The sequence below is a fragment of the Suncus etruscus genome, chromosome 1 (genome assembly GCF_024139225.1).
Source record: "Suncus etruscus isolate mSunEtr1 chromosome 1, mSunEtr1.pri.cur, whole genome shotgun sequence".
Taxonomy (NCBI): Eukaryota; Metazoa; Chordata; class Mammalia; order Eulipotyphla; family Soricidae; genus Suncus; species Suncus etruscus.
Window position 1 is genome coordinate 68910914 of NC_064848.1, and position 26801 is coordinate 68937714.

General features: G+C 37.5%; 1 protein-coding gene across 1 annotated transcript in view; it reads right to left on the reverse strand.

The window, feature by feature from the left end:
- SMARCA2 (SWI/SNF related, matrix associated, actin dependent regulator of chromatin, subfamily a, member 2) overlaps positions 1-26801 on the reverse strand; it is a 240963-nt gene that overhangs the window by 167188 nt on the left and 46974 nt on the right. Inside the window, 5 exon segments of the mRNA XM_049774259.1 lie at positions 1626-1679; positions 16065-16235; positions 19203-19376; positions 19979-20152; positions 22902-23028. Of these exon segments, the coding sequence (XP_049630216.1) occupies positions 1626-1679; positions 16065-16235; positions 19203-19376; positions 19979-20152; positions 22902-23028 (700 nt within the window).

The window sequence follows — 26801 nt, forward strand, 5'->3', positions numbered from 1 at the left end:
TATCATTTCAACTTGTTTTTATTTTGTTATTTGGGGGGCGTCATGCCTGACAGCACTCAGGGGTCACTCCTGGCTCTGCACTCAGTAGTCATTCCTAGAAGGCTTGGAGGACTATATGGGATGCCAGGATTCAAACCACCATCCATCCTGTGTTGGCCATGTGCAAGGCAAACGTCCTACTGTGCTATCACTACAGCCCCTCAACTTGTTTTTTTGACAGATTGGTGGTAATGGGTGAGAGGAGAAGGGAAGAGGAATGATTATTACAAAGTAGTCTTGATCACATTTCCTCATCTAACTTTGTGAGTCGGTGTTGTCAGGACCCATTTCTATATATGAGGAAACTGAGGCTCTGAGAATTATAATAACAAGCCCAAAATGACTCATAAAAGAATGAACATATGTACTGAAGAAGGTAATCAGGGGATGGAGATAGGCAATGAATTTCAGAAAATGGAGTGAGGGGCAGTTACTCCTACCCAAAGAAGTAAGTCTCCTAAGTGACTCATGAATTGTATTGCAGGTCACCTGTCTCCTGGCCATCTTGCCAAGTGACATAGGTGACTTGGATGAAGTGGGGAGCGAGAATGGTAGTCTGTTTTGTTTTGTTTTTTGTTTTTTGGCCACAACCCAGCAGTGCTCAAAGGTTACTCCTGGTTCTGCACTCAAAACTTACTCCTGGCAGGCTCAGGAGACTGAATGGGATGCCAGGGATTGAATACACATCAGTAGTTTACAATGCAAATGCCCTACCCACTGTACTATCACTCCAGCCCCAGAAGTAGTTTTAAGAAAAGTACATAGCCACTTTGAAGGAAATGCTTGCGGTATAAAATGCTGCAGTCCTACAGGCCTCAAAAAGCAGGAGCTGAGCTAAGCTTAAAGTTCACTTGATCTATAAGGCTCAGGAACTGGTGCCTACCCCACAAGTGCTCAAGGAGCCAGAGACTCAGATTGAGGTTATTAACTGCTCTTCAAAGGAAAAGGAAAGTCAGTTTTAATCTGTGCTCAAGTTTTACAGCATTGGTGCTTAATGAAAAAGAACTTTAAGAGGAGATAAACTCTAAAATATGGAGAGAATGAAAAGGGGTGGTGGAGAGATGTTCAAGACAGAACACTGTTCTCTCCTGAGAAAAAAGAAAGCTTATGAGTACACATCTCAGATTCAAGAAAATGCCTTGAAATTTTATTGCTAAGCCTATGGAAAAAATGTCAAAAATTAAGTAAATACAAAATAGGAATTATTTGGCAAAGGAGTCTCATAATTTCAAGCTAGTGATGAACTAAGAATATTAGGTCATATTTTATGCTTCTGTATCATTTACTGAAATATAACATTTTTATACTTTCTTAAATACTGGCAAACATGTTTATATGTGCACAGAAAATTCCAGAATGATTCACAAGAAACTTAATCTCCACTGACTGGCAGTTTGAGAGAAGTAGATTACTGTATGTTTCCTTCATATGATTCTAAAATTAGAATATGCTAATGTACTACTATTTTTACTTAAAAATGAATAATTAAGAAAAATAAAATTTAGTACACAGAAAGTAGTGCAGTAGTGTACAGCACTGGCACAGCATTCAGTAGAACAAAGTAGAAATAGACACAAACCCATTACCTCTCCATCTGGTCCCAGTGCAGGCTCTCCTCCCTCTGCATTCTCTTCAGCCTTCTGCAAAAAATAATGTCAGATGTTGCATATGAACCAAGAAGATGGAAGCAAGGACTTCATGTTAACTGTGACAGCATTTCATTCCTCTTCCACATCTAGTAAAGCTTACATAGCAATGCCCTTCATTTTCCTCTTCACTATTGAAGGTAAGTATGTATTCAAAGGGAGTTCTTTTATTTGCTTTGCCTTTCTATTTGTTTGTTTGCTTGCTTGTTTTAGGGCCACACTCAGCAATTCTCAGGGGTCACTCCTGGCAGAGTGGCTAAGAGGGGTTCGCAGGGGAGGTGGGAGACAGGGACTGAATCTGGAGTCAGCTGTATGCAAGGCAAGTAAGTGCCTTACCAGTATTTCTCTGGCCCTCTAAGGAAATTCTTGGAAGCCTGGTATAACTTAAGTTATGCATAACAAAAATTTGTGGACTGAAAAACGATTCATGATTCAGAAAGCTTAAACATGGCAGTGTCAAGAGTCAGAAGCTAAAATGTTCTTCTAGAATCTGGCACTAGGAAGATGAATCCTCATATAATTAACTCAACTCTCCTATACCCTTGGAGAATTTTCTTAAATTATCTACCAGTGCAGCTTACTTAGAAATAGTCTTGGGTTACAAATATTATAAAATACAAACCTGACCATGAAAGATCATAGATGCACTGGCCCACATAGCAAAAGGCTAGCCATCTTGAGAGAAGGAGGGCCAAGCCCCCACTCTGCCAAAGCCACAGCTGCTGCCTCCATCACCCGCAATCTCTATTTTCGCAATGGTCCTCCTTCATCACTGACTTTCTCTGATTCCTTTTGGGGACACCAATCTGATCAAACTTCAAATAGACCACTTTGGGAGCTGATATCACTAGGCCTTTTTAGAGTGAGCACAGGAACCCTCCCCAATACCTTCCATCTTCCAGGAGGCCTAACAGCTGAATATATGCCCCTAAAAGTAGCAGTATCCTCCTATTCAAAATAGCACTGAAAGTCTTTGTTATAGCAATCAGGCAAGAAAAAGATATCAAAGGAAGCCAAATAGGAAAGGAAGAAGTCAAGCTCTCACTGTTAGCAGATGACATGATACTCTACTTAGAAAACCATAAAGACTCTACCAAAAAGCTTCTAGAAACAATAGACTCATATAGCAAGGTGGTAGGCTACAAAATTAACACACAAAAATCAATGGCCTTCCTATACACCAATAGTAATAAGGAAGAAATGAACATTAAGAAAACAACCCATTGGGCCGGGAAGGTGGCGCTAGAGGTAAGGTGTCTGCCTTGCAAGCGCTAGCGTAGGACGGACCACAGTTTGATCCCCTGGCGTCCCATATGGTCCCCCCCAAGCCAGGGGTGATTTCTGAGCGCATAGCCAGGAGTAACCCCTGAGCATCAAACGGGTGTGGCCCAAAAAAACAAAAAAACAAACAAAAAAAGAAAACAACCCATTCACATTAGTGCCACACAAACTCAAATATCTTGGAGTCAACTTGACTAAAGATGTGAAGGACCTATACAAAAAAAAATATAAAACTCTGTTCCAAGAAATAAGAGAGGACATATGGAAATGGAAACACATACCCTGCTCATGGATTAGCAGGATTAACATCATTAAAATGGCAATACTCCCCAAAGCATTGTACAGATTAATGCGATCCCTCTAAAGATACTCATGACATTCTTCAAATAATTGGATCAGGCACTTTTGAAATTCATTTGGAACAATAAATACCCTCACGTAGCCAAAGCAATTTTTGTGAAAAAGAATATGGGAGGCATAACTTCCCCAACTTTAAACTGCATTACAAAGCAATAGTTATTAAAACAGCATGATATTGGAATAAAGACAGACCCTCAGATCAGTGAAATAGACTTGAGTACTCAGAGAATGTTCCCCAGACATACAACCATCTAATCTTTGATAAAGAAGCAAGAAGTTCTAAATGGAGCAAAGAAAGCCTCTTCAACAAGTGGTTTTGGCACAACTGACTAACCACTTACAAAAAAGTGAACTTAGATCCCCAGCTAACATCATGTATGAAGGTAAAATCCAAATGGATTAAAGACCTTTATATCAGACCTGAAACGATAAGGTATATAGAACAACACATAGGCAAAACACTCCAGGACATTGAGACTACAGGTATCTTCAAGGAGGAAACTGCACTCTCCAAGCAAGTAAAAGCAGAGATTAACAGATGGGAATATATTAAGCTGAGAAGCTTCTGCACCTCGAATGAAATAGTGCTCAGGATACAAGAGCCACCAATTGATTGGGAGAAACTATTCACCCAATACCAGTCAGATAAGGGACTAATATCCAAAATATACAGGGCACTGACAGAACTCTACAAAAAAAAATCTAATCCCATCAAAAAATGGGGAGAAGAAATGGACAGACACTTTTTCAAAGAAGAAATACAAATGGCCAAAAGGCACAAGAAAAAATGCTCCACATAACTAATCACCAGGGAGATGCAAATCACAACAACTATGAGGTACCACCTCACACCATACAGATTGGCACACATCACAAAGAATGAGAACAAGCAGTGTTGGCGGGGATGTGGTGAGAAAGGAACTCTTATCTACTGCTGGTGGGAATGCTGACTAGTTCTACCTTTCTGGAGAGCAATATGGAGAGTCTTCCAAAAACTGGAAATTGAGCTCCCATATAATCCAGCTATATCACTCCTAGGAATATACCCTAGGAACACCAAAATGCAATACAAAAACCCCTTCCTTACACTTATATTTATTGCAGCACTATTTACCATAGCAAGACTCTGGAAACAACCAAGATGCCCTTCAACAGATGAATGTCTAAAGAAATTGTGGTACATATACACAATGGAATATTATGCAGCCGTCAGGAGAGATGAAGTCATGAAATTTTTCTATACATGGATGTACATGGAATCTTTGTGCTGAGTGAAATAAGTCAGAGAGAAAGAGAAAGATAGAGAATGGTCTCACTCATCTATGGGTTTTAAGAAAAATGAAAAACATTTCTCAACAATGTTCAGAGACAAAAGAGAGGAGGGCTGGACATTACAACCCATCTCATGAACCTCACCACAAAGAGTGATGAGTTTAGTTAGAGAAATAACTACATTTCAAACTATACTAACAATGAGAATATATGAGGGAAATAGAAAGCTTGTCTAGAGTACAGGTGAGGGCGGGGAGTGGAGGAGGGATATTTGGGACATTGGTGATGGGAATGTTACACTGGTGATGGGGGGGGGTGTCATCTTATATGACTGAAACCCAACCACAATCATGTTTGTATCCAAGGTGTTTAAATAAAAAATGTTTTAAAAAGTAACAGTATCAGTAATAGTGATGTGAATTTCTGGACAACTTTATTTGTTGATGCTGTCATCAACACCAATTTAAAAGAATAGACAGCTTACAACAAAGGCTTACTAAACCTCCTGCCATTGTATTAATGAGTTCATTAAGAATTACGATAATCTGGGACCGGCAAGGTGGCGCTAGAGGTAAGGTGTATACCTTTCAAGCGCTAACCAAGGAAGGACTGAGATTTGATTCCCCGAAGTCCCATATGGTTCCCCCAAGCCAGGGGCAATTTCTGAGTGCTTAGCGAGGAGTAACCCCTAAGCATCAAACGGGTGTGGCCCGAAAAACCAAAAAAAAAAAGAAAAAAAAAGAATTATAATAATCTCCACAAATGTGCTCACTACTGTACTTTTTTCTTTTTTCTTTCTTTTTTATTCTTCTTTTCCAATTTTTTTTCAGTAAAATTGCTTTCACATATGTAGAAATAAATGTACTATGACTAATTATGTCAATTATATGATGCATTTTCTTTAAATAAATTTTAAAAACTACACAATTTAAAGTAAAATAAAAAACTGGTCAAAAAAAAAACAAATAAAATAATATAAAGTTCTGTGAGTTTTTCAAGTGCTTTCCATCCTATCTATCTGACTTTATAATTTTGAGTATTCTCTCAGTGGACATATGGGGAAATTTGACACACATTTGTGATTTTGTGAAAATTTCACCTCAAATTTCTTAAATATCTAACTAGAGTTTTTAAAATAGTCCACTAACCCCTATGCCTAAGTGAAAAGCTAAGACAAAATTACATTTTGTAATATATTACATATAATAATTTTTATATTTATGGGCCAGAGCGGTGGTACAAGCAGTAAGTTATCTGCCTTGCCCATGCTAGCTTAGGATACACCACGGTTCAATCCTGTGGCATCCCATAAGGTTCCCCAAGCCAGGAGTGATTTCTGAGTGCATAGCCAGGATTAGCCCCTGAGCATTAACGGGTGTGTCCCCCCCAAATAATCCTATTGTCAAATATCCTATTTGACAAATAAAATCTTTGACAAGTGGGATTCTTCTTTTGTGGAGGAATGGATACTACATCCCTCAGCAGGAAGTTAGGAGCTATTTCTGACTGTATGTTCAGGGGCCCTACAAAACTACTTGAGGGGCCATGCTGTCCTCAAGACTGAACCCAAAGCTCCTGCATGCATAGTCTATGTTCTAGTCTACTGAGCTATCCTTCTGGCTGTATAGAATTATTATTTTAAAGTTATTGCTTGAAAGTTATACGACATAAATATAGTACAGTGATAAAAACAGAAACAAAACAAGAAAAACAACAACAGACACCTTTAATCATTTCCTTTATCAAAACATTTGGGAAAATGAGTTTTCCTCCCCAGAGTCCTTTAGTTAATTAAAAAGTATATATAATAATGCAGAATCAATATTAAATACACTTTGTTTACTTAAAGCATTGATTGTATATTATACTCTTCTTTCATGAAAATATCTCAATTGTCTCTTGACAAATTAAACATTTTACAGAAAATGTTAGATGCATTAAACCAAGCACTTTACCACAAAGAAAGCAATTTCCTCATGTGTTTGAAGTTTTGTAGATATTTTAAAACTTTTTTACAAAGTACATGTGTACATGTATGAGTGAATGAATGTGTATCAATAATGTAAGCTATAAAGATATATAGTTTCCATCAAAGAATAAGAAATGAAATATTCCCTTTGTTTTAGTTGTTCCCAAGAAGTCAATTTTCTATATATGTCATTCACCCCAAGAGCAAAAATATTAGCAAGCTAAAAAAAAAAGTGATGATGGACACCAAAAAGTTCCAAGTCTTTATCTGGGCTAGCGATATAAGAACAATGGCAGAAAAGATGAGAAAAAAAAAATCATCTCTACTACCAGCCCCAGACAGCTCCATTTTTGGAATTCTCAAGCAATAATCTCAGATGATTCTTTTAATTAATAGCAGAAAGTCAATTAATCCCACCATTCTTTCCATACACTCAGAAAGAAACTACAAATTTGGTCAACAAAGAAAATCAAATTAGACAAAGAATAAGACAATTTTCAATATCTAGTTAGTGGAACTGGATCACCCTTTCAATGAATAGTACATTAAAAAAGCTTGAGACCCATAAATAATAGAATCAAAACTATTCTAAAGCACACACTTCCATAAAAATGCCAGACTAGCTGAACTGCTAAAAGCTGCCTCACAATCAGGCCTTTCCATTACTTAAAATCCTCTTAATAGATCTTTAAATTCCATTAGGCATCCAATTCAAAAGGCAATGCAATATTAGATTTCAGAAATGTGATTCTGGAATTAAACTATCTGCAATTTGCATCCCAGTTCTGTTACTCTATGCAAGACTTTAACTGAGAACTCTTTAATACTTGGGTCCCTCTTCTGTAAGACAGGAACAGTTCCAAATTTACAGGCCTGCAGTAGGATGAGTCCTCTTTCAATGTACATAATATCATTCTAAATATGATGCTAGTCCAAGAGACATCCTATAGAACCTACCTAAGATTATCTGAAAATTGCTTCATTAGTTCATGAAATTTCACCTGTTTTGTTTGCTGATGTATTTCTACACATACAAGAGTTCCTGGCACTTCAAAGGCAATAAGTAAATATTTGGTGAATGAATGATTGAAAGTTCTAAGCTGGCATGTTCTACTTAGAATACACTTATGAATATTATAAATAGTTTCCAATATATTTTCAGGTCATAAAATACAATTTCTGAGTAGTCAGGAGGAAGGTAATAACAAAATTTAGAGTGGAAATTAATGAACTGGAATTCCCTGATACAAATATTAACAAAAGCAAATTTTGTTTTTGGAGAAAATGAACAAGATTGATAAACAATTAACAACACTCAAGAAAAGTGTAAGACAGCCCTAATAAACCAAATCAGAAATGAATGGGGAAATATGACACAGTAGATACTACAGAAATTCCAAGGATAGGGGCCAGAGTGGTGGCACAGTGGTAGGGTGTTTGCCTTGCATGCAGCTGACCTAGAATAGACCTTAGTTCTATCCCTTAGCATCCCATATGGTCCCCCAAGCCAGGAGCGATTTCTGAACAGATAGCCAGGAGTAACCCCTGAGAGTTAATGGGTGTGGCCCCAAACCAAAAACCAAAAAAAAAAAAAAAAAAAAAAAAAAGAAATTCCAAGGATAATCCAATATTATGTATCTGAAATACAACTGTGAAAGACTTCTAATTCACAATGGTCTCAAAAATTTTTTAAAAAAATAAAAAATTGTAGTATTCTATTTTCTAGTATTTTGTTGAGGCTCTTTGTATCTGTATTCATCAACAATATCAGCCTATAATTCTCTTTTTTGGTGTTGTTTCTGTCTGATTTTGGTATCAGGGTGATGTTAGCTTCATAGAAACTGTTTGGGGTGTTTCTATTTCTTCAGTTTATTGGAAGGTCCAGAAAATAGTTGGCAGTGGGTCCTTTTTAAAAGTTTGAAGAAATTCACTAGGGCATCTATCTATCTTTGCCTGGGCTTCTGCTTTTGGGAAGCCTGTTGATTACCATTTCAACTTCCTGGATAGTGATATATCTGTTTAGGTATTCCAAATCATCTTATTTCAACCTTCGTATGCTATAGGTGTCCAAGAATTTACCCTTTTTTTTTCTAAGTTTTATCATTTTGTGGCATAGATATTCTCAATTTTTAGAAAGACATAGAAATATGAGGCAGAACAAAAAAATCCAAAAATTTATCTAAAAGTTCATACACCATGACCTTCAGTAACAATACTTCAAACTACATTGTAGAAAACAAAGGGGGTGAGAGAGAGAAAGACAGAGACAGAGAGAGACAGAGATAGAGACAGGGACAGAGAAAAATAATGTAAGTCATAGCAGTAAGCAGGTGGGAAAACAGGAGGGCAGGAGGGAAATTAGGAACATTTTTGGTGGAAAATATGCACTGGTGTAGGATGTTTTACATTGTGACTGAAACTCAATCATGAGCCATTTTCCACCAACTCTGTAATGTTATAAAATGAGGTGGCAGCTTACAAAATGGCAAGTTTTGTCAAGATGCCCATCATCCTTTGGGTTCATTCCAGTGGGTAATGACCTCTGATTGATGAAATTTCAGAAATCCATATTCTCGGGGCCAGAGAGATAGCATGGAGATAAGGTGTTTGCCTTTCATGCAGAAGGGTGGTGGTTCGAATCCTGGCCCGGCATCCCATATGGTCTCCCGAGCCTGCCAGGAGTGATTTCTGAGCATAGAACCAGGAGTAACTCCTGAGCGCTGCCGGGTGTGACCCAAATACCAAAAACCAAAAACAAACAAACAAACAAACAAAAAAACAGATATCCATATTCTTACATCAAACTTGTGCTTTATTTCCTCCTATCCAGTGTCTAAAAACCCTTCTCTGTTTCAGTTTAAGATTAAATCTATATCTTCATTCTCTATGCATGATGTTGGCCTGCTGGTGGGAATGCCATCTAGTCTAGCCTTTATAAAAAACGATATGGAGGTTCCTCAAAAAACTGGAAGTTGGACCCTCATATGATTCAGCTATACCACTTCTAGGATTATACACTAGAAACACAAAAACACAATATAAAAAATGCCTTCTGCACACCTATATTCATTGCAGTGCTATTTATAATATCCAGAATCTGGAAATAACCCAAATGCCTGACAACAGATGAATGGTTAAAGAAACTATGGTACATATACACAATGGGATACCATGCATGAGAGATGAAGTCATGAAATTTTCCTATACATGAATGGACATGGAAACTATTATGCTGAGAGAAATAAGTCAGAAGGAGAAAGATAGACACAGAATAGTCTCACTCATCTGAGGGATTTAAGAAAAATAAAAGATGATACAGTAATAATACCCAGAGAAAACAGGGATGAGGCTGGAAGGACTGGCCCACTATATGAAGCTTTCCACAAAGAGTGCTGAGTGCAGTTAGAGAAATGACTACACTAACAACTATCAAGTTTTGTGGTTCTGTTTGAAGGAAAAAAATAAAATGGGGCAAAAATCCAACAAGCAAAATATGGTCCAAGGATCAAGGCACATGTCTTGCATGTTTCCAACTTTTGTTCAATCTTTAGAACCATAGGAATTCCCTGAGATTGTTGGGTACAACCCCCAGAGACCCTCAGGCATACACTCCATCCTCCACCCCTTACTTTGAATTGTAAGTCCAGTTGGCTGGGAATCATCAGAGACCACCAACTCAAAAATATTTTTCCAGGGTCAATGTCTTAATTCAGACATTTCATATTTCCCATTGAAGAATATTCACAAGCAAAGAAACGTGCATGACTATCCATATTTCTGGTAGAAGTGATATGAAATATTTAATGGCAGGGAGGGGAATGAACCACAAAATATAAAAATCCCATGTAAGGTAAACTCAAGAAGATAGACCACTAAGGAGATTTTATTTAGATGGCAATATAGGATACAAACAGCCTCACTTTGCAAAGAAACTGTTTTATGCCAAATATTTTACAAGCTATCTAATAAACGGAATGATTTTATCCCCTAGCAGGTGTTGCTACAATATGCTGAAACAACTTTCAAATGTGCTCCAATCTTAAAGACTTATTCTGCTTCAATGGAAATCTAAGCTTTCAGAAACTACTTGGGTTACTTGTTTTTACTGTCACTCAAGTGGACCTGTAAGCATTAAGATTGATGATCAGGCAATAAAACATACCCAAGAATATCAAATTAACAGGCAACTGGTTGTGCCCTGCAGAGAAAACCAATTCCAAGATTTTGACTGGAGTAAACTGGTCAATCCAGTTATGCAAGACTTTGATCCAAACTTCAAGTTTCATCACTGCAGCATTGTATCCCCTGCAACACTCAAATGCCCAGAATTACTTTAGAGTCTTTTTATTACCCATAAAAATCTCCTTGTAGGAGAAAGTTGTGATAAACTGTGTCATCTTTGGGGAAAACAAAATACATAAAAGAACGGAGAAAAATCAGAAAGTCATTTAAATTTAAACAAGTACCTCAACATTACTATTTATATTTGTGTTGTTTTTAGCCAAATTTATAGCCCAATGCCTTTTCAGGATTTTTGACATGGAAAAAGATAAACCATTCCTCCTGTAACTATATATACACACATATATTGTGTATATATATATATACATATACACATATATTGATCAATTATTAACCAATACTTATAGAACAGATCCCCTTCTTCCTTCTTCCTTCAAAAACAAAACCAAACAAAAAAAACTCCACTGAAGCTGGAGTAATAGCACAGTGGGTTGGGAATTTGCCTTGTACCCAGCTGACCTGGGTTCAATCCTCAGCATCCCATATAATCCCCTGACCCTGCCAGGAGTAATTTCCAAGCACAGGGCTAGGGGCAATCCCTGACCACTGCAGGGCATGATCTAAAAACAACAAAACAGCACATATACAAAATTCCTAGAGTTGAGATATAAATAGTGACTGCTGAGAAAGAGAAAGAATAGAGGAACTTTTAGGGAAAGAAACAGGGTTGGAGAGATAGTGGATATGGTGCTTGCTTTGCATGTAACCAACACAGATTTGATCCCTGGCAGCCCATATGATCCCCAGAGTACCATAAGGAGTAATTCCTGAATGCAGAGCCAGGAGTAATCCCAGCGCTTCACTGGGTATGACTCAAAAACTAAAAACAAACAGTGATGAAAAAGATTCATCTCACATAGCACTCTCCCTTATTCTGAGTATTTTACTATTGGCGATCTGGATTCTTATAAAATATCCCTCAAAATGGCATAATTCTACTATGTACTCCTCCACTGAATATATGAAAGACAGATTTAGATATTTAATTTTCAGCCTAAAATTAGAATTCTTAAGTCAGAATCTCACATTTTAGTGGCAGGTTGAGTAGGACATGGGGGTGCCTGAATAAACTCCTAATCACAGGTTATGAAAACCACAACCTACAACCTTTCAAGAAGTATCTCTTACCACCATTGTAAACTAAAGACCACAGAGGAAAAGTCTCTCTTGGTTGAAGCTGGAGAGGGAGTAATCAAAGATCACCACAAATAGCAAATCTTCACTGCTCTTTTGCATGCATTAATAAAGCACCATCATTGGCCTAAAAGACATCCTTCTTGATAATATGCAATAATACTCAATTCAGAAAACAAAAACAAAACAAAGCAAAACAAAAAAACACCTCAAACTAGTGACATCACAGAGAATAAACAATAAGGAGGAAAAAAAACCTTAAAATTAAATTTCAACAATAATGCATAATCCAACACATACCACATAACTTCTTGGTAAAATGATTAATATTTACTGAGCACTTAGCAAGTAACAAAGAATATTTTCGATTCTTCAGGTACACTTTTCTATTTAACCCTAAAAAAATATATGATACAGATACTAGTCCTACTACCTTCTTACAGATCGAGACTAGAGTATTCTTTCATAGATCTTTTAATGAAATAGCTTAAGAAATAAGCATGACAGATTTTCTTAGGTAGTTAGGAATTTAAAAGATTTCATGCTAACATGATTTGGACAAGAGCCTAATTTTCTAATCTGGCATGTTCAATACTACTTGTACACACCCTGGTGGCCTAATCTAATTCCAGCCCCATTTGGATCCTTTTTCCCCAGTAGAAGTTAGAAAATAATCAAGGCAGAGGTGTGAGACCTCAAGGTCATGCTGAGTGGACATAATAGCACATTTATCCTCGCTGGCTGCAGAGACTGGCTTCACATAATTAGCTATTTCAGTACTTTAAAAACTATTCCTCTTTTAACAAGTTACACAGAATTTACTTCATTTTTCCCACTTCAGGAGAAATGAGTATTGAAAATAAGGCTGAGAAATAGAGATTTCAAAATAACTGATAAATGTATAATTTACAGAAACAACTGTAAACATAGGAAGAGAAAATTAAGTGAGGCCATCAAAGTGAAAAGAAACCCTCTCTATTATTCACTAATAGAAAGAAAATGTAATAAACTCCCAAGAAAGAAAAATGCCAGTCTGTCACACCAGTGCAATTTTTTTTTTTTTTTCAAAAACATGCACTCATTCAACACAATTAACCACCATTTCCCAATTAAGTCACGAGGTCCACCATACTCATTCAAAAAAGCATAATTCTTAGTTAGGAAAGTCAGCTATTAATTCATGGGGTTTCTCAAAACAAAGATTTTTGTTGATATCTTATTTAATGTTTAAAAACCTGCAGATAACCCCTACATATTATATGATTTATAAGAAAAGGCTAAAAGGGAGCAGCAGGGAATTTTTAAGCCTCCAGACATAGTTTCCCTTCTCGGCAAAGAAGCTAGAACAAGCAACTCTCAATCATTCACTTTAATGGAGGAGAGAAGAACTACAGATCATTTCAGATGTCACAGTAATCAGCTTTGGAAAGCATCTATTTTTCTTTGCATTTGAATAAATGTGCATCTAGAATTGCATAATGACACTCTGAACTAAGTCTTCCAACTCCAATTTCTTTCTTTCCTTCTTTATCTTATTTCTTATAGCAAGTTGGTCTAGAAGGAAAGAGAACTTCTCTTCATCCTGTTGTGAGCCAGGAGGTTCCTGGAAGTCATACCCATAATCCAGAACTTTCTGCCATGTCTGCACAAGCAGCCAATGCCATAAACTCATCTAACTTAAAAAAAGAAGCCCAACTATAAGGGAAAAGTTATGGACATACAGGCCTTGCAGCTGATCATATTTCGGCCTTTTGGAGCAGGGTGGGGCAAATCCCTGACCTGCTGAAACCCTGGAGATTACACACACAGGTCTGCCCTACAACTATAATAGCCCAGCTCTACCATGTCACCACTTATCCATTCATTTCTACAGGTCAAAGCAGAGGTATCATGAAGTATGTCTGGAAGGAGGTAGAAGTCTGATCATAAAGTAGTAACTGGGCACATTTAATTATTCTACAGGCCTAGTGAAGGTACTTTAGCAGGTATTATCCCTTTGCGAGGAATCAGGTCAACTCTAATTTAACTCCCAGTTCTCCCCTACAATTGTCATCACAATTTTCAATTATGTAGTTAACTTTCTTTTGTTTTTTTTTCATTCAATTAAGAATGCTTTCCCTCACCATTACACTCTCTCTTCTGCAGCCTCTAGAACACTGTCTAGGCCCAAAGACAGTGTAATTAAACAGTGTTCAGTTAATACTTGCTGAGTGAATACATGGAACAGACAAAGAAATGCAATTAAAAAATAAAAACAAACTAATGGCAAGATTGAAGACATCGAGAATCATTAGGCAGAACTGGCAGCACCAAGGAAAATATTGCGACAGGTTTCTGCTTTGTACAGATTCATGCAAAAAACAAAGGCCTCCTCATTATCACTCAATTATATATCTTCCTTCTCATATTATGATGATATAATCATCTAATACCATGGATGAACTCTAATAAGTATAAGCCATAAGCACAAATCTGGGTCATTAATTTTTAATCAGAAAGAAAAACAGAATATGAGCATCAGTATCAAAAACACACACAGTGACCTTTTCCCATCTCAGGACCAAGAACAATTAAGACTATCATTTTGTAGGGACCACAGATAGGATATTATAAAATTCTATTTTGCCTATGTGATCTTCACTAGCTCTGAAAATGCCTTTTTCTGTTAGTGATTGGGAAGTGGAATTTTGAGAGACTGTAATGTTACTTTGACAAGAAAATGAGACATTCCTCACTAAAGAAATGTCTAATTCCAAGCCCTGACTCATCTTTTGCTCATCTTCACAATAAGGGAAGTCATTTTATACTAAAGAAATCAAGTGCAAGGAGGTGCTTTTTCAATCATTTATTCCTCCTCCTTAATTATGAAACAGGTATGAGCATTCAGGAGCCATGAAATTAATTATTTTTCAAAAACATTTTGTTCAATTATTCAAAGCACAGAATAAATGATGAAATACTACCAATTCTCAATCTCCACAATTCTTGTGAAGTGTTCCTACTGATATTTGCACCCAGTCCAAACACAATTTACTAGGCTAACAAAATATCAACTAAGAATTAACTTACTAGACTATGTAAACCTCAAAAAAGGCTTCCTGTTCACAGGGCCATACTCTGCAGCTTACCCTTGAGTTGAGATATAATCTCAACAGAGATGTGATACTAGATCTTGTCCATCATTTCTCCTGTTAACTAGGATACACTTTTATCTAACACTGTAATTTTTACTAAGATTTCTGTAATTACCTATACTTATATTGACAATTACCTTATAACACTACTAGAATAACTAAACTGAATATCCAACGTTGGCTTTGATGTCTGGTCAAACAAACTGCTGGAAACAGTCCAAAAGTGTCCCAAACTAACTCCTAGGCCTTCCTTGCTTTCTTTAGATCTGTATAATGAATTTTCTTTTTTTTCATCCTAGTTTCCTAGCTCAGCAGTCCCTTGCAACAATTCCATTGAACTCAAACAAATTCTCTCTTGTATTCAAGCGTTTCTTTCTCCTAGTAACCAGAGTACTTTTCTGTGAGGTGTGGTGCCTAAGCAGTGCTCAAGGGTTCTGGGGAGCACTTTTGATGATCTTCTGCCTGGCTATACCGGCCTGGAAGGTCACTAACTGCTGGGTGTCGGCAGTGCTGGAGGTCACAAGGATCCCTCTGGTGGTGTTGGGGTTGAGGATCAGAGGTGGTGGCATGTGTCACCAGAGACTGGATTTGAGGCCTACCATATGCAAGACAAAAGCTTCAGCCCTTTTGAATTATAATTCTGGCCCTGTATTTATTTTTTTATATATTACATGAAATGATGGAAATAAGAAGTGAAATGTTTCAGATTAGGAAAAATTGCCTATTAGATTCTCACTTCTATTATGATGTCAAATTTCTCCAATCTAACTCTTTAAGGCCAAATACATTATACAAGTAATTTAAACTTTCTACTAACATACCTAGGAGTATTTATTGGAGCAATACAGCTTTAAACTGGGCCCTGCTCAGAACCCCATCTCTACCCTACTCCCAATCTATCTCAGTTATAACCACTAGGATTCTCACCTTCTTCCTCCGCCTCCTCTTCTTCTTCTCTTTGGCTGCTTGTGCTTGCTTGTGCTCCCAAACCAGGTTAGTTAAATTGGCCACATATTCATCAGTCTGCTGCAAAAGGTAAGCTAAGCGCCTGTCTTTCTTTTGATCAATCAGCTTTCGATAGCCCTCTTCATCTTCAGCCTATTGAGGAAAGAGAGTGTGTTTAGAGTTTAATAAAAAAAAAAAAAAAGGTCAGACACCCTATTTCCCACTCATTTTTCCCCTGTTGATCGTGTGAACTGTGACTGGTAGGGAGGACAGCAACTGGAATGATCCAGGTTGTCTCAGTTACCCTTTCAGTCTAGGATTGAGGAAACTCAGGGACACGATGCTTATCCCTTCCACCCTCAATTGCCACTGGAGGGGGAAGGGTTCATAGAAAGTCAGAAGACTCAATTTATATGGAGTGATCAAACAGTGTGAGTGTCAATATTTTTGTTCTCCTGTTTATTTAACTGAACCCAAAAAGAAAATAAGAGGTTAAAATGTGTTAAGTCACCAACTGAAAAGTTTAACCTGCATTTCAGAATTTTCAAATATAAACAAATACATAGAAAATAGTATAACCAACACCAAACAATAAAAATGAGCTTCTTATGATTCCTCCTATCCCCAGTCCTAAACTGGACTAGTCTTGAAACACATTCCAGATATAATAGCCATCCAATTTTAAGTAGATCAGTGAGAAACTATAAAGACAAGGATTGAAATGGGCTTAAGCAAACAATTTTGTAATTTTGAAGGACTGCATCCTTACTAATTGAACAGGTCAAATGTGGGGGACAGATCAAAGCTAAATTGACTCAAGTAATGTCTAAGTATCTTTTTTGTTTTGTTTTGTTTTGTTTTTTGGGGGGTCACACTGGCAACGCTCAGGGGTTACTCCTGGCTCTATGCTCAGAAATCGCTCCTGCGGTGGTTCGAATCCCGGCATCCCATATGGTCTCCCGAGCCTCCCAGGAGCTCAGGAGTAACCCCTGAGCGCTGCTGGATGTGACCCAAAAAACAAAAAACAAAACAAAACAAAAAACCAGAAATTGCTCCTGGCAGGCTTGGGGGACCATATGAGATGCTGGGATTTGAACCACCAACCTTCTGCATGCAAGGCAAATGCCCTATCTCCATGCTTTCTCTCCAGCGCCCATGTCTAAGTATCTTTAAGTCTAAGTATCTTCAAGCAATAAACAGATACAAGGGGCCGAGAGATAGCACAGTAGTAGGGTGTTTGACTTGCATGCAACGGACCAGCGAGGGACCTGGTTCAATTCCTGGCACCCATATGGTCCCTCAGCCTTTCAGGGGTGATTTCTGAGTGCAGAGCCAGGAGTAACCCCTTAGCACCACTGGGTGTGGCCCAACAACCAACTAATCAATCAATAAATAAAGTTTAAAAAATAGATACAACCATTTTTACCTCTATTTCCTATTAAGGAACATTACAAGGTTAAATGGACTTAAGAACACTGGTGTACTCTGGGCTAGAGCATAACTATAGAAGGTAGAGTACTTGCCAGGCACATGTTCAATCCCTGGCACCCCACAGAGTCCCCTGAGTCCACCAAGAGAAATGACTGAGATTAGAAGTAAGGCCTATAAAACACTAAGGAGTTTAGCTGAAAAACCAAAGTCAAAGAAAAATGCTGATGTACTCTGAATTACTGCAAGAGAAATCAGTTTTACATGTGCCAATAAGAGGACACCCCCAAACATTTTCATGTGATGCAGTAAAACCTTCAAGTAGTAAGTAAAACCTTCCATTACAGACAAGTTGAGAGACTTCAGTCCAGAGGTGTCATTCTAGCACTTGCTCAAGTGACAACAGTTCCATCACTCATTCAAGCTGCTGTCTGCCTGCCCCGTGCATGAGCATGAATCTCAAATGCTATTATAACTCTAATTGCTTTTGGTTATGGTTGATCTCACTTGAAGAAAGAGTGATAAAAACTTCAGTTTCTCTGTTATCTATATATTCCATCATTTAATTGCAAAAATTAATGATTTGCAAATGCCTAATCATTAGTGTCAAACCAATCTGTTACTGAAGTTCTAATATAGCTTCATTTCAGTTGAATCAGACAAATTTGGCTGCTTATTGCTCAAATTACTATAAAATGGACTCCCTAGTATCTGCTTTTCCCACAAGGAGAGGGAGGCAAGATGGGATGGTCCAAATATAATGGCACTTAGACACAGAGCCTTTTAAAATATGGTGTTTACTCTCTGGAATTCAAAAAATTTAATGAAAATGAAAGGCAAACCATAATACCAGCAAGGAAGAGTACATCACTTGGAATTTTCCAGGGACATATTATGGGCTAAAGTTAATGACTTTATCTTCAATACAAAACTCAGACATCATGTCCCAGATAGAATCTGCAGGAAATTATAGATCATAATATGAATTTACAATGCACACTTTTCTAAATTCCACTGTCTGTTCTGAGATTCAATTCTAAGAAAAATGGCCAATAAAACAAAATATACAAGCCAATGATGTAAGCCAAATCTTTCTGTGTTTATATGTCCATAATAAGATAAAAGTACAAATGCAATGATCCATGATAGCCTTTGTGAATAGCACGTTAAAAAGAAAAAAAGGCAACATTTTTAAAATTAACTTAATCACTTTTTCATGGTCAGAACAATTTTGCCATTAATAAAAAATGATAAGCTCCAGAGGCTTCAAAAAAGGGGAGACTTTTAAGATTTCAAGACATAATTAAATGAAACAATCATCAAACAACTTGTATTAATTTACCTTAAAGAGGAAATAATTTTTAAGAGTCTATTATTATTAAACTCCCAGATCTGATTATCAAAAACGCAATATAAATTATGTGCCCATTAATAAAAATGCTGTAATCTAAGTAGCAATGTCACCATAAGACAGAGAAATGCAGCAATCTTCAGTTGTGACCCTAGAATTGTGGCATGTATTGTCTGAAAAGAGATAAACACTTTATTCCAGATCAATGAAGTTCAAATATCAGACAAATAAATCTGATAACCAGGCTTTGCTTTCTCCTTCTACTACAGTATATTTAACATCAATGATGCAGGTGGAGAGTAGGATGGTATTTTCCTGGGATATAAATGTGGGACCCTTACCATCAATCTCCTCATTCTCTCCTTTTCAATCCGCTCTGTCTCTTTCTTTTGTTCCCTTTCTGTATTGGCATGCCATGTAGCCACTGCTTTGGAAAGCTTCTGGATCTTCCCAGCCACAGACCGGTGGTATTCTTTAAAATCTTTTGCATGTTGCAAAATACTGTTCAGGTATTCCTATAAGAACCAAAATGAGGTTTAAAAGTTTATTAACTCCCAGGAGAAGCACAGAAAAACAAACCCAATATGCAGTACAATGACATAAAATCCAATAACAGATCAAGATATTTCTAGCCGTCTGAAAGGAATGTTTTTAAAATATCTGACCTATGAAACCTACAATTGGATCCTTTGACAAGTCCAGTTACACTGTTTTTGTATTTGTCCAAAATTAACTGCTTTCTCTCCTCTTGCCTCTACTAAATTTCCTCTTCCCAAGATTTTGCCTTCGAAAACCCACCAACACTCTCCTTTCTTGGCAGTTTTCTGTATGGTAAATATGGCACCAACACCAGAGTGCCATGAAGAAAGCGCATCCTTAGCTACTATCCATGTGTGTATTCCTATACTCCTTTTGACTACTTGAAAGTCCTAGTCTAAGTTTCCTAACTCAGAAAGTGAAATGCGAGATTCTGTAAGGCCCATGAACCTCTCTGTCCAGTGCTACTCCTCCTTGCCACACCCACAAGATCACATTTTTCAGTCCTTCTACCTCCAACCAATGATGTAGCTGTGTGTCTTCTGCCACTTGTAGGGTGAGTAGGGTTAGGCCTGGGTACCTGATGTTTCTGCCGGCGCTTCCTCTCCTGCTCAATCTTCTGCTGCTTCTCCAGTTTCTCTGTCATGCGGGCCTCCCGCAAGGTCTGCCTCTTACTCCGCTTATATGCTTTGGAGTTGAGAGCAGTCTCAAGGGTGGTATCCCGGCGCATGCAAGCCACCACTTCCTGTCTTAGCTGTCAAGTCAAGGAAGCAGCAATTAGAGAGCCTCACCCAGGGGTCACTGTATTCCTGGGCCCAGTCCTGCTAATTATTCCACTTAGTAGATGGGACAAGGAACCTTCCTCATTTCTCAGTCACTGTTGGCTTTGGAATAAATTTTGGGTCTCAATCATGGCAAAAGTATGAGTTCTTTCAAAGAAGGTGTGCAGGTAATAGAGGTAAAGTAATTATAGGGGCCAGAGTGATAGTTCAGTGTGTGGATAATTTTCCTTGCATGGGACTAAGATGGAGTTGATCCCTGGCATCTGGCATCCCATATGGTCCCCTAAGTACCACCAGGAGTTATGCTTGAATGTAGAGAATGGAGAAAGCCCTTAATATAGCAATATGTGTCCCCAAAACCAAAAAGGAAGGAAAGAAGGAAGGGAGGGAGGGAGGGAGGAAGGGAGGGAGGGAGGGAGAGAGGAGAGAGGGAGGGAGGGAGGAAGAAGTTATAATGCCATAGTAAGGAAGCAAAGAATAAGTAGATGATGATCTGGGCTTTAAAGTAAATTAATTATATTTGATTACTTTAATAATATTTATTAGTTAAGCTTTTAAAATGTCCTACTTTTTTTTTTTTGTTTTTTTGGCGAGATCTGGCAGTGCTCAGGGATTTTTGGGCCAGACCTGAGAGTGCTCAAGGGTTACTCCTGGCAGGCTCAGGGGACCATATGGGATACCAGGGACCAAACCCGGGCTCATTCTGGGTCTTCTGTATGCAAGGCAAATGCCCTACTTCTGTGTTATTACTCTGGTCCTGTTTTACTTGTTTTAAATGCCATAGTAACATTCCCTTTGTTTGAAGATAAATTATTTTATGCTCAAAAATAATGGAATATATCCCTGTTTGTGTGCAGTAGACACTTGAGGAATACTGAGTCCCACAGAAAAGATGGGAAATTCTAATTTTGATCTGTTACTATTCCTAATAATGGTATTACCTGCTAATACTTAAATTTTATAAACTATCAGGGTGTTCTTTAAATGTCCATAAATATGATATCAAACATATAAACTGTATGTCATGTGACAGTAGAGTATGGGGAATGGGGGTTACTCATTAAAATATTAGTTCAACTGAATCTGAAACCAGTCTGAAGCAAAATCCAAACACCATTAAGAGTACAGCTAATAATGAAGATAATCTGAATATAATATCTTACTATTATCTTAGTATTTCTGTTTGTTTTGGGGTCACATAAGGAAGTGCTTAGGGGTTACTCATGTCTCTGTATTCAGAAATTACTCCTGGCAGGCTCAGGACACTATGTTGGATGTTGGGGATCGAACCTGGAGTAATTTCTGTTTACAAGGCAAATGCTTTACTTGCTGTGCTATCACTCCAGCCCCCATCTCTTATCTTAATCTTGAAAATATATTTGGTTAATAATACCAGCACTTTGACAGGAATTTTATAAAATGGCATATGTAGGGGTCAGTGCGATAGTACAGCAGTAGGGCATTTGCCTTGTGCACAGCTGATCCAGGATGGACTTTGGTTCGATCCCAGCATCCCATATGGTCCCTCAAGCCAGGAGCAATTTCTGAGAGCATAGCCAGGAGTAACCCCTGAGCATCAGCAGGTGTGACCCCAAAACAAAACAAAACAAAACAAAAAAGGCTATGTAAATAGTAGATGGGAGATGGAACCTGGGAGAGTTTCCGTTCTTTCCTCTTGCTTCTCTCCTACTCCTCTATATTTTTAGTGTTTAACAAAATGTAATCTATGCTTACAAGCTTACCAGTAAGTAGCACCCAATGCTCACTAAGACCCTCCTGTGATATAGTAAACAATAAGGGAAATGTACTTCCAAATTCCTAGGACAGTAGCAAGTGGAAGAGTCTTGTGACTTTAGTCACATCCTCTAACAGACTGTCATGCAATTCAACACTTCAAAACTTTAACTCATTAATAATGCATTTTGCATACCCCAAGACCTTAACCAAATAAACCCTCCTGACTGGCAATGAAATTTCCTTTTTCTCTTTAGTGACAGGAGGAAGTCTGTAGAGGAAACCCACACCTTTTGGGTCCACAAGATAAAACTCACCAAAGTGAAAATTAGCTGTACACCTCACTTCTAGACTTCTGCTGATTTGGCAATTATAAAAAAAAATCACTATGCTAGTTTATTTTTTTATTAATTAGTGATTACTCAAACCATAGCAGGAACAACAGATAATTCATTGATTAGTTAGATGAGATATACTGTTTCAAACTTAGACTTGGGTGAATGGTCAACAGTTACAAAATAGTTTTACATATTTCTATAACTGGCACACAATTCAATAAAACAATGATGATGTTTGTTTAAACTGTTTTCATAGTGATTACTAGGATTTATGTTTGTAATTACAAAGAAGTTCTGATCTACCACCTTCTCTTTGCTTTCGAGTCAGAAAGGTAAACACTAGCTATCCTATCCTATTTATTTTCAAGGATTTTTCCATGGTAACAAAGCCTTAATTCCAACTTTGTACACCATAATACAGGAGGAAAAAAATCTCTGATATACAGAAGAGAAAAACAGAATAATAAGCAATCTATCGTCATTACTTTTAGTCTTATGCAGCTGATCTAGAGGATAACTATTTTACTAAGTTTGTATCTTCACAACAATTTAGAATAGATGTCAGAAAATCACAAATAACACTTAATAATAATTTCATTCATTTCTACTCCTCACATTCATTGGTGAAAAGGTATGAAAAAGGTATTACCTGACGTTGGAAATTGAGTAATCGAAGTGCCTTTAATTCCACAGTTGCTTTGGTTCGTAAATCAGGTGGCAAGGAACCAGGTAGATTTTCCAGTTCTTGTATTCTATGAGCTATGCGAGCCTGAAGTCTAAAGGAAATAATAAAATGGGGGGGGGGTGGATAAACATTACAACTTAGTCTTAAATGATAGAAAATAACCTCCTCGCAAAACACATCCAAGACACTTATGTCTATTAGACTTATGTCTAATACTCAAGTAAATTTTTAAATGTTAAACAGAGAAGAACTTTCATTGCATTATTCCGACAGATAATGTTACTTAACATTCTGGCCTTTCATATATCCTTCTCCCTAAAACCCAGGGAATAAGCTTCCTAAGGTGCAGGAGAGAGTGTACAGCAGGTATAGCTCTGACCTTAAAATATAGCCAACCCAGCTTTGATCTCCAGCATCTCATATGGTCCACTTTGCATCACCATGAGTAATTCCTGAGTGTAGAGCCAGGAGCAACTCTTGAACATCCTGAGTGTGGCCCCAAATCAAAACAAAGAAGATTTTCCTCTTTTTCATTTTCTCTGCTCAGAGTGATGTTCCTTGATGTCTCAGAAACCTTCTTCTTTTTTTTTATCTTTTCGGGCCACACCCTATGACGCTTAGGGGTTATTCCTGGCTATGCACTCAGAAATCACTTCTGCTCTGGGGGCCATATAGGACGCTGGGGATTGAACCAAGATCCATCCTGGATCAGCTGCATGCAAGGCAAAAGCCCTATCACTGTGGTATCACTACAGCTCCAGAAACCTTTTTTACTGTTTTGTTTCTGGTTGGTCCCCCAGGCCTAGCCCATTAGAGTGCAGAGCTGAGACAACCAAGTTTTCTTCTCAGCTGCTAGTTTTGTCCTAAAGCAATGGGGCCATTTGCCTATGCCAAAATGCTGATGGCAACTGTCTTGCCGTTAGAGCTGAGTGAACAAGAGTGGTTTTAGGTGCTGAGGCCACAGAAATCAGTCAACTCAAAACATTCAGAGAGAGCTCTGCCAACCACAACCACTTCCTGTTAGCTAAGCTTACTAGAGAAAAGAAAAGGCAAATTAGGCATTTAAAAAAAACAAAACAGGCTTGGAACAGCAATAAACAGGATTTTAAACTAAGAGTTTATAGAATAGTATTGCTGGGGAATTTCATTTTAGATACCATCAAAAACAGAACTACAGGCATTTCCTCATAATAAAGGTAAAAGCCTTAAAAAAATAAACTTGCTTTTTTCATTCTTAGAGGCTACTATAAGTTATCCATGTGAACTGTTGCCTTTTGTGTATACATAGATCCTACTCTTAAAATGATATATCAGTTGAATCTATATTTAATAATAACTTTTTTCAAAGTTGGGGATAAATTACTTGTATAGACTTTGACAAAGAAATAGTATTAATAATGATAAAGTAACATTAACTGTACCAATTTAGACTCATCAGAGTTCTAAAGCATCTCATCAAAGATCTTCCTACCCCCACTCATATTTACATAAATGCAAATCACATATCTATATGATAAATGCTACAGTAATTCCTTTTTACTGATGATAAAACTCAAGTATGAAGATAATAAAATAACATGTAGACATATCAGTACATATCACAGGCTTAGTAAAGGGAAGAGTGAAGATTGGACTCTCATTTCCCTGACACTAGCAATTAAAATACATTTGATAGCAAACAATTTTTCCATATATCAATGACAAATGTTGAAAATGAATATTTCTGTTTTTAAAAAATTTATTTTGGGCTTTTTCATTGTTATAATTCTTTTTTTTTTGTTTGTTTGTTTTGGGGTTTTGGGGGGCCACACCCAGTGGCACTCAGGGGTTACTCTCTTGGCTCTGCACTCAGAAATTGCTCCTGGCTCAGGGGACAATATGGGATACTAGGGATCGAACCAGTGTCTGAGTAAGCCTTGTTCGAGGCAAATGCCCTACTACTGTGCTACCACTCTGGCCCACCATTGTTATAATTCTATATAGCAATATAATAAAAAAAACTTAGATGCTTCATTTAATACTTTAAAAAACACAAATTTTAAAAATGGGCAATTTTTTTTTTTGTTTTTGTTTTTTGGGCCACACCTGGTGACACTCAGGGGTTACTCCTGGCTATGCGCTCAGAAGTCACTCCTGGCTTGGGGGACCATATAGGATGCCGGGGGATCGAACCGTGGTCTGTCCTAAGGCTAGCGCTGGCAAGGCAGACACCTTATCTCTAGCACCACCACACCGGCCCCAAAATGGACAATTTTTTTAGTCACTATTTGGGAAAGATATAAAATGTCATCTATTTTAATTATAATGGGAGAAATGTATTTGTTTTTTTGTTCTTTTTTGTTTTTGTTTTTTTGGGCCACATTTGGTGATGCTCAAGGATTACTCCTGGCTATGAGCTCAAAAATCACTCTTGGCTTGGGGGACCATATGGGATGCTGGGGGATTGAACCACAGTCCATCCTAGGTTAGCCACATGCAAGATAAACAGCCTACTGTTGTGCCACTGCTCTGGCCCTGGAAATGTAATCTTTTTTCTTTGCTTCACTGAAAATAATATAAGATAACCTATCTGATACATACCTGTTATTAATTCTAGTTTATCAGTATAATATGGTATTAATAATACTATATGATAAAAATCATATGCTATTATCTCAACTGTGTATGCCAATGTAAAAATAGCATGCTTAAAGACCTTAAGAGTGTGACATACTAAACAGCTATTAGTTCAATCAATAATACACTTTGAAAATTCTGCTCTTTTGGTAAAAATCCCAAACTTCCTTTCATATTCCTTTCACAACTAATACTCATAAAATTATTACCAAAAATGATTATATTTACTAGGGTCTAGATTAATAAAGAAGCTTCTTATATAGTTTCATATAGTCTTCTCATTAAACTAGATCTTTTGTTTGTTTGGTTTGGGGTCAGACCTGGTGATACTCAGGGATTATTCCTTATTCTTTACTCAGGAATCACTTCTGGCAGACTCTGGGAACCTTTTGGGACGCCTGGGATCAAAACCAGTTCAGCTGCATGCAAAGCATGCACCCTACCCACTGTACTATCTCACCAGCCTTTAAACATCCCTGGACATTGAATAATTTCTTGATATTCTGGTTTCTATCTTTGAAAATAGGATCAGGAGCTAACCAACAGGAATGGCTGTGTCTTAATTTTCTAAAGTAGTATGTGACTAAGACTGGACTAATACACTGGCCTGACAATACAAAGATTAAATCGCACATAACTGTGTGGGAGTTGGAGAGCAACAGGGGAAGGAAGGAGGCAAGAGTAACAGCTGAAGTTGATGGAACACTAAGAGACTGGGATATTGGAGTTGGGGATGTGGAAAGAAGGGAAACTTCCTCCATAATAAAGAAAGTATTTCCACCTAAAACAATTAGTTCTCCTAAGAGCCTAGTAATTTGTCAGTGAATCTCAGATTCCCCAGTACAGAAGATTTGTTTTTGAGAAGAAGACAATAATCCTAACTACAAAGTGCAATAGTGCCAAGTCTAGAAGAAGGGCAGCTTCTATAGTAAAATTATATGCATTCACTCCAGCATATGGTTGGGTGGGGGGATGACAGCATACTTTCTTAGCATAGAAAATGCCATCTTGTTGTTGTTGTTGTTGTTGTTGTTGCTAATAGAAATCTTTACTTTAAATAATGCTCTTCTCCAGACAATTTCATCTTCCCATCACTGGGATTCAGCAGGAAGTCTGATAAAGAGATTCGGGATGCTAAACTTTGCGAAACAGATGTAATACCACATAACTGCAGGAGACTCGTTTAGTTTCCTTATGAGTACAGAAAATTGAAGCAGAATTAGGTCACTCAGGTTTTTCATACAGATT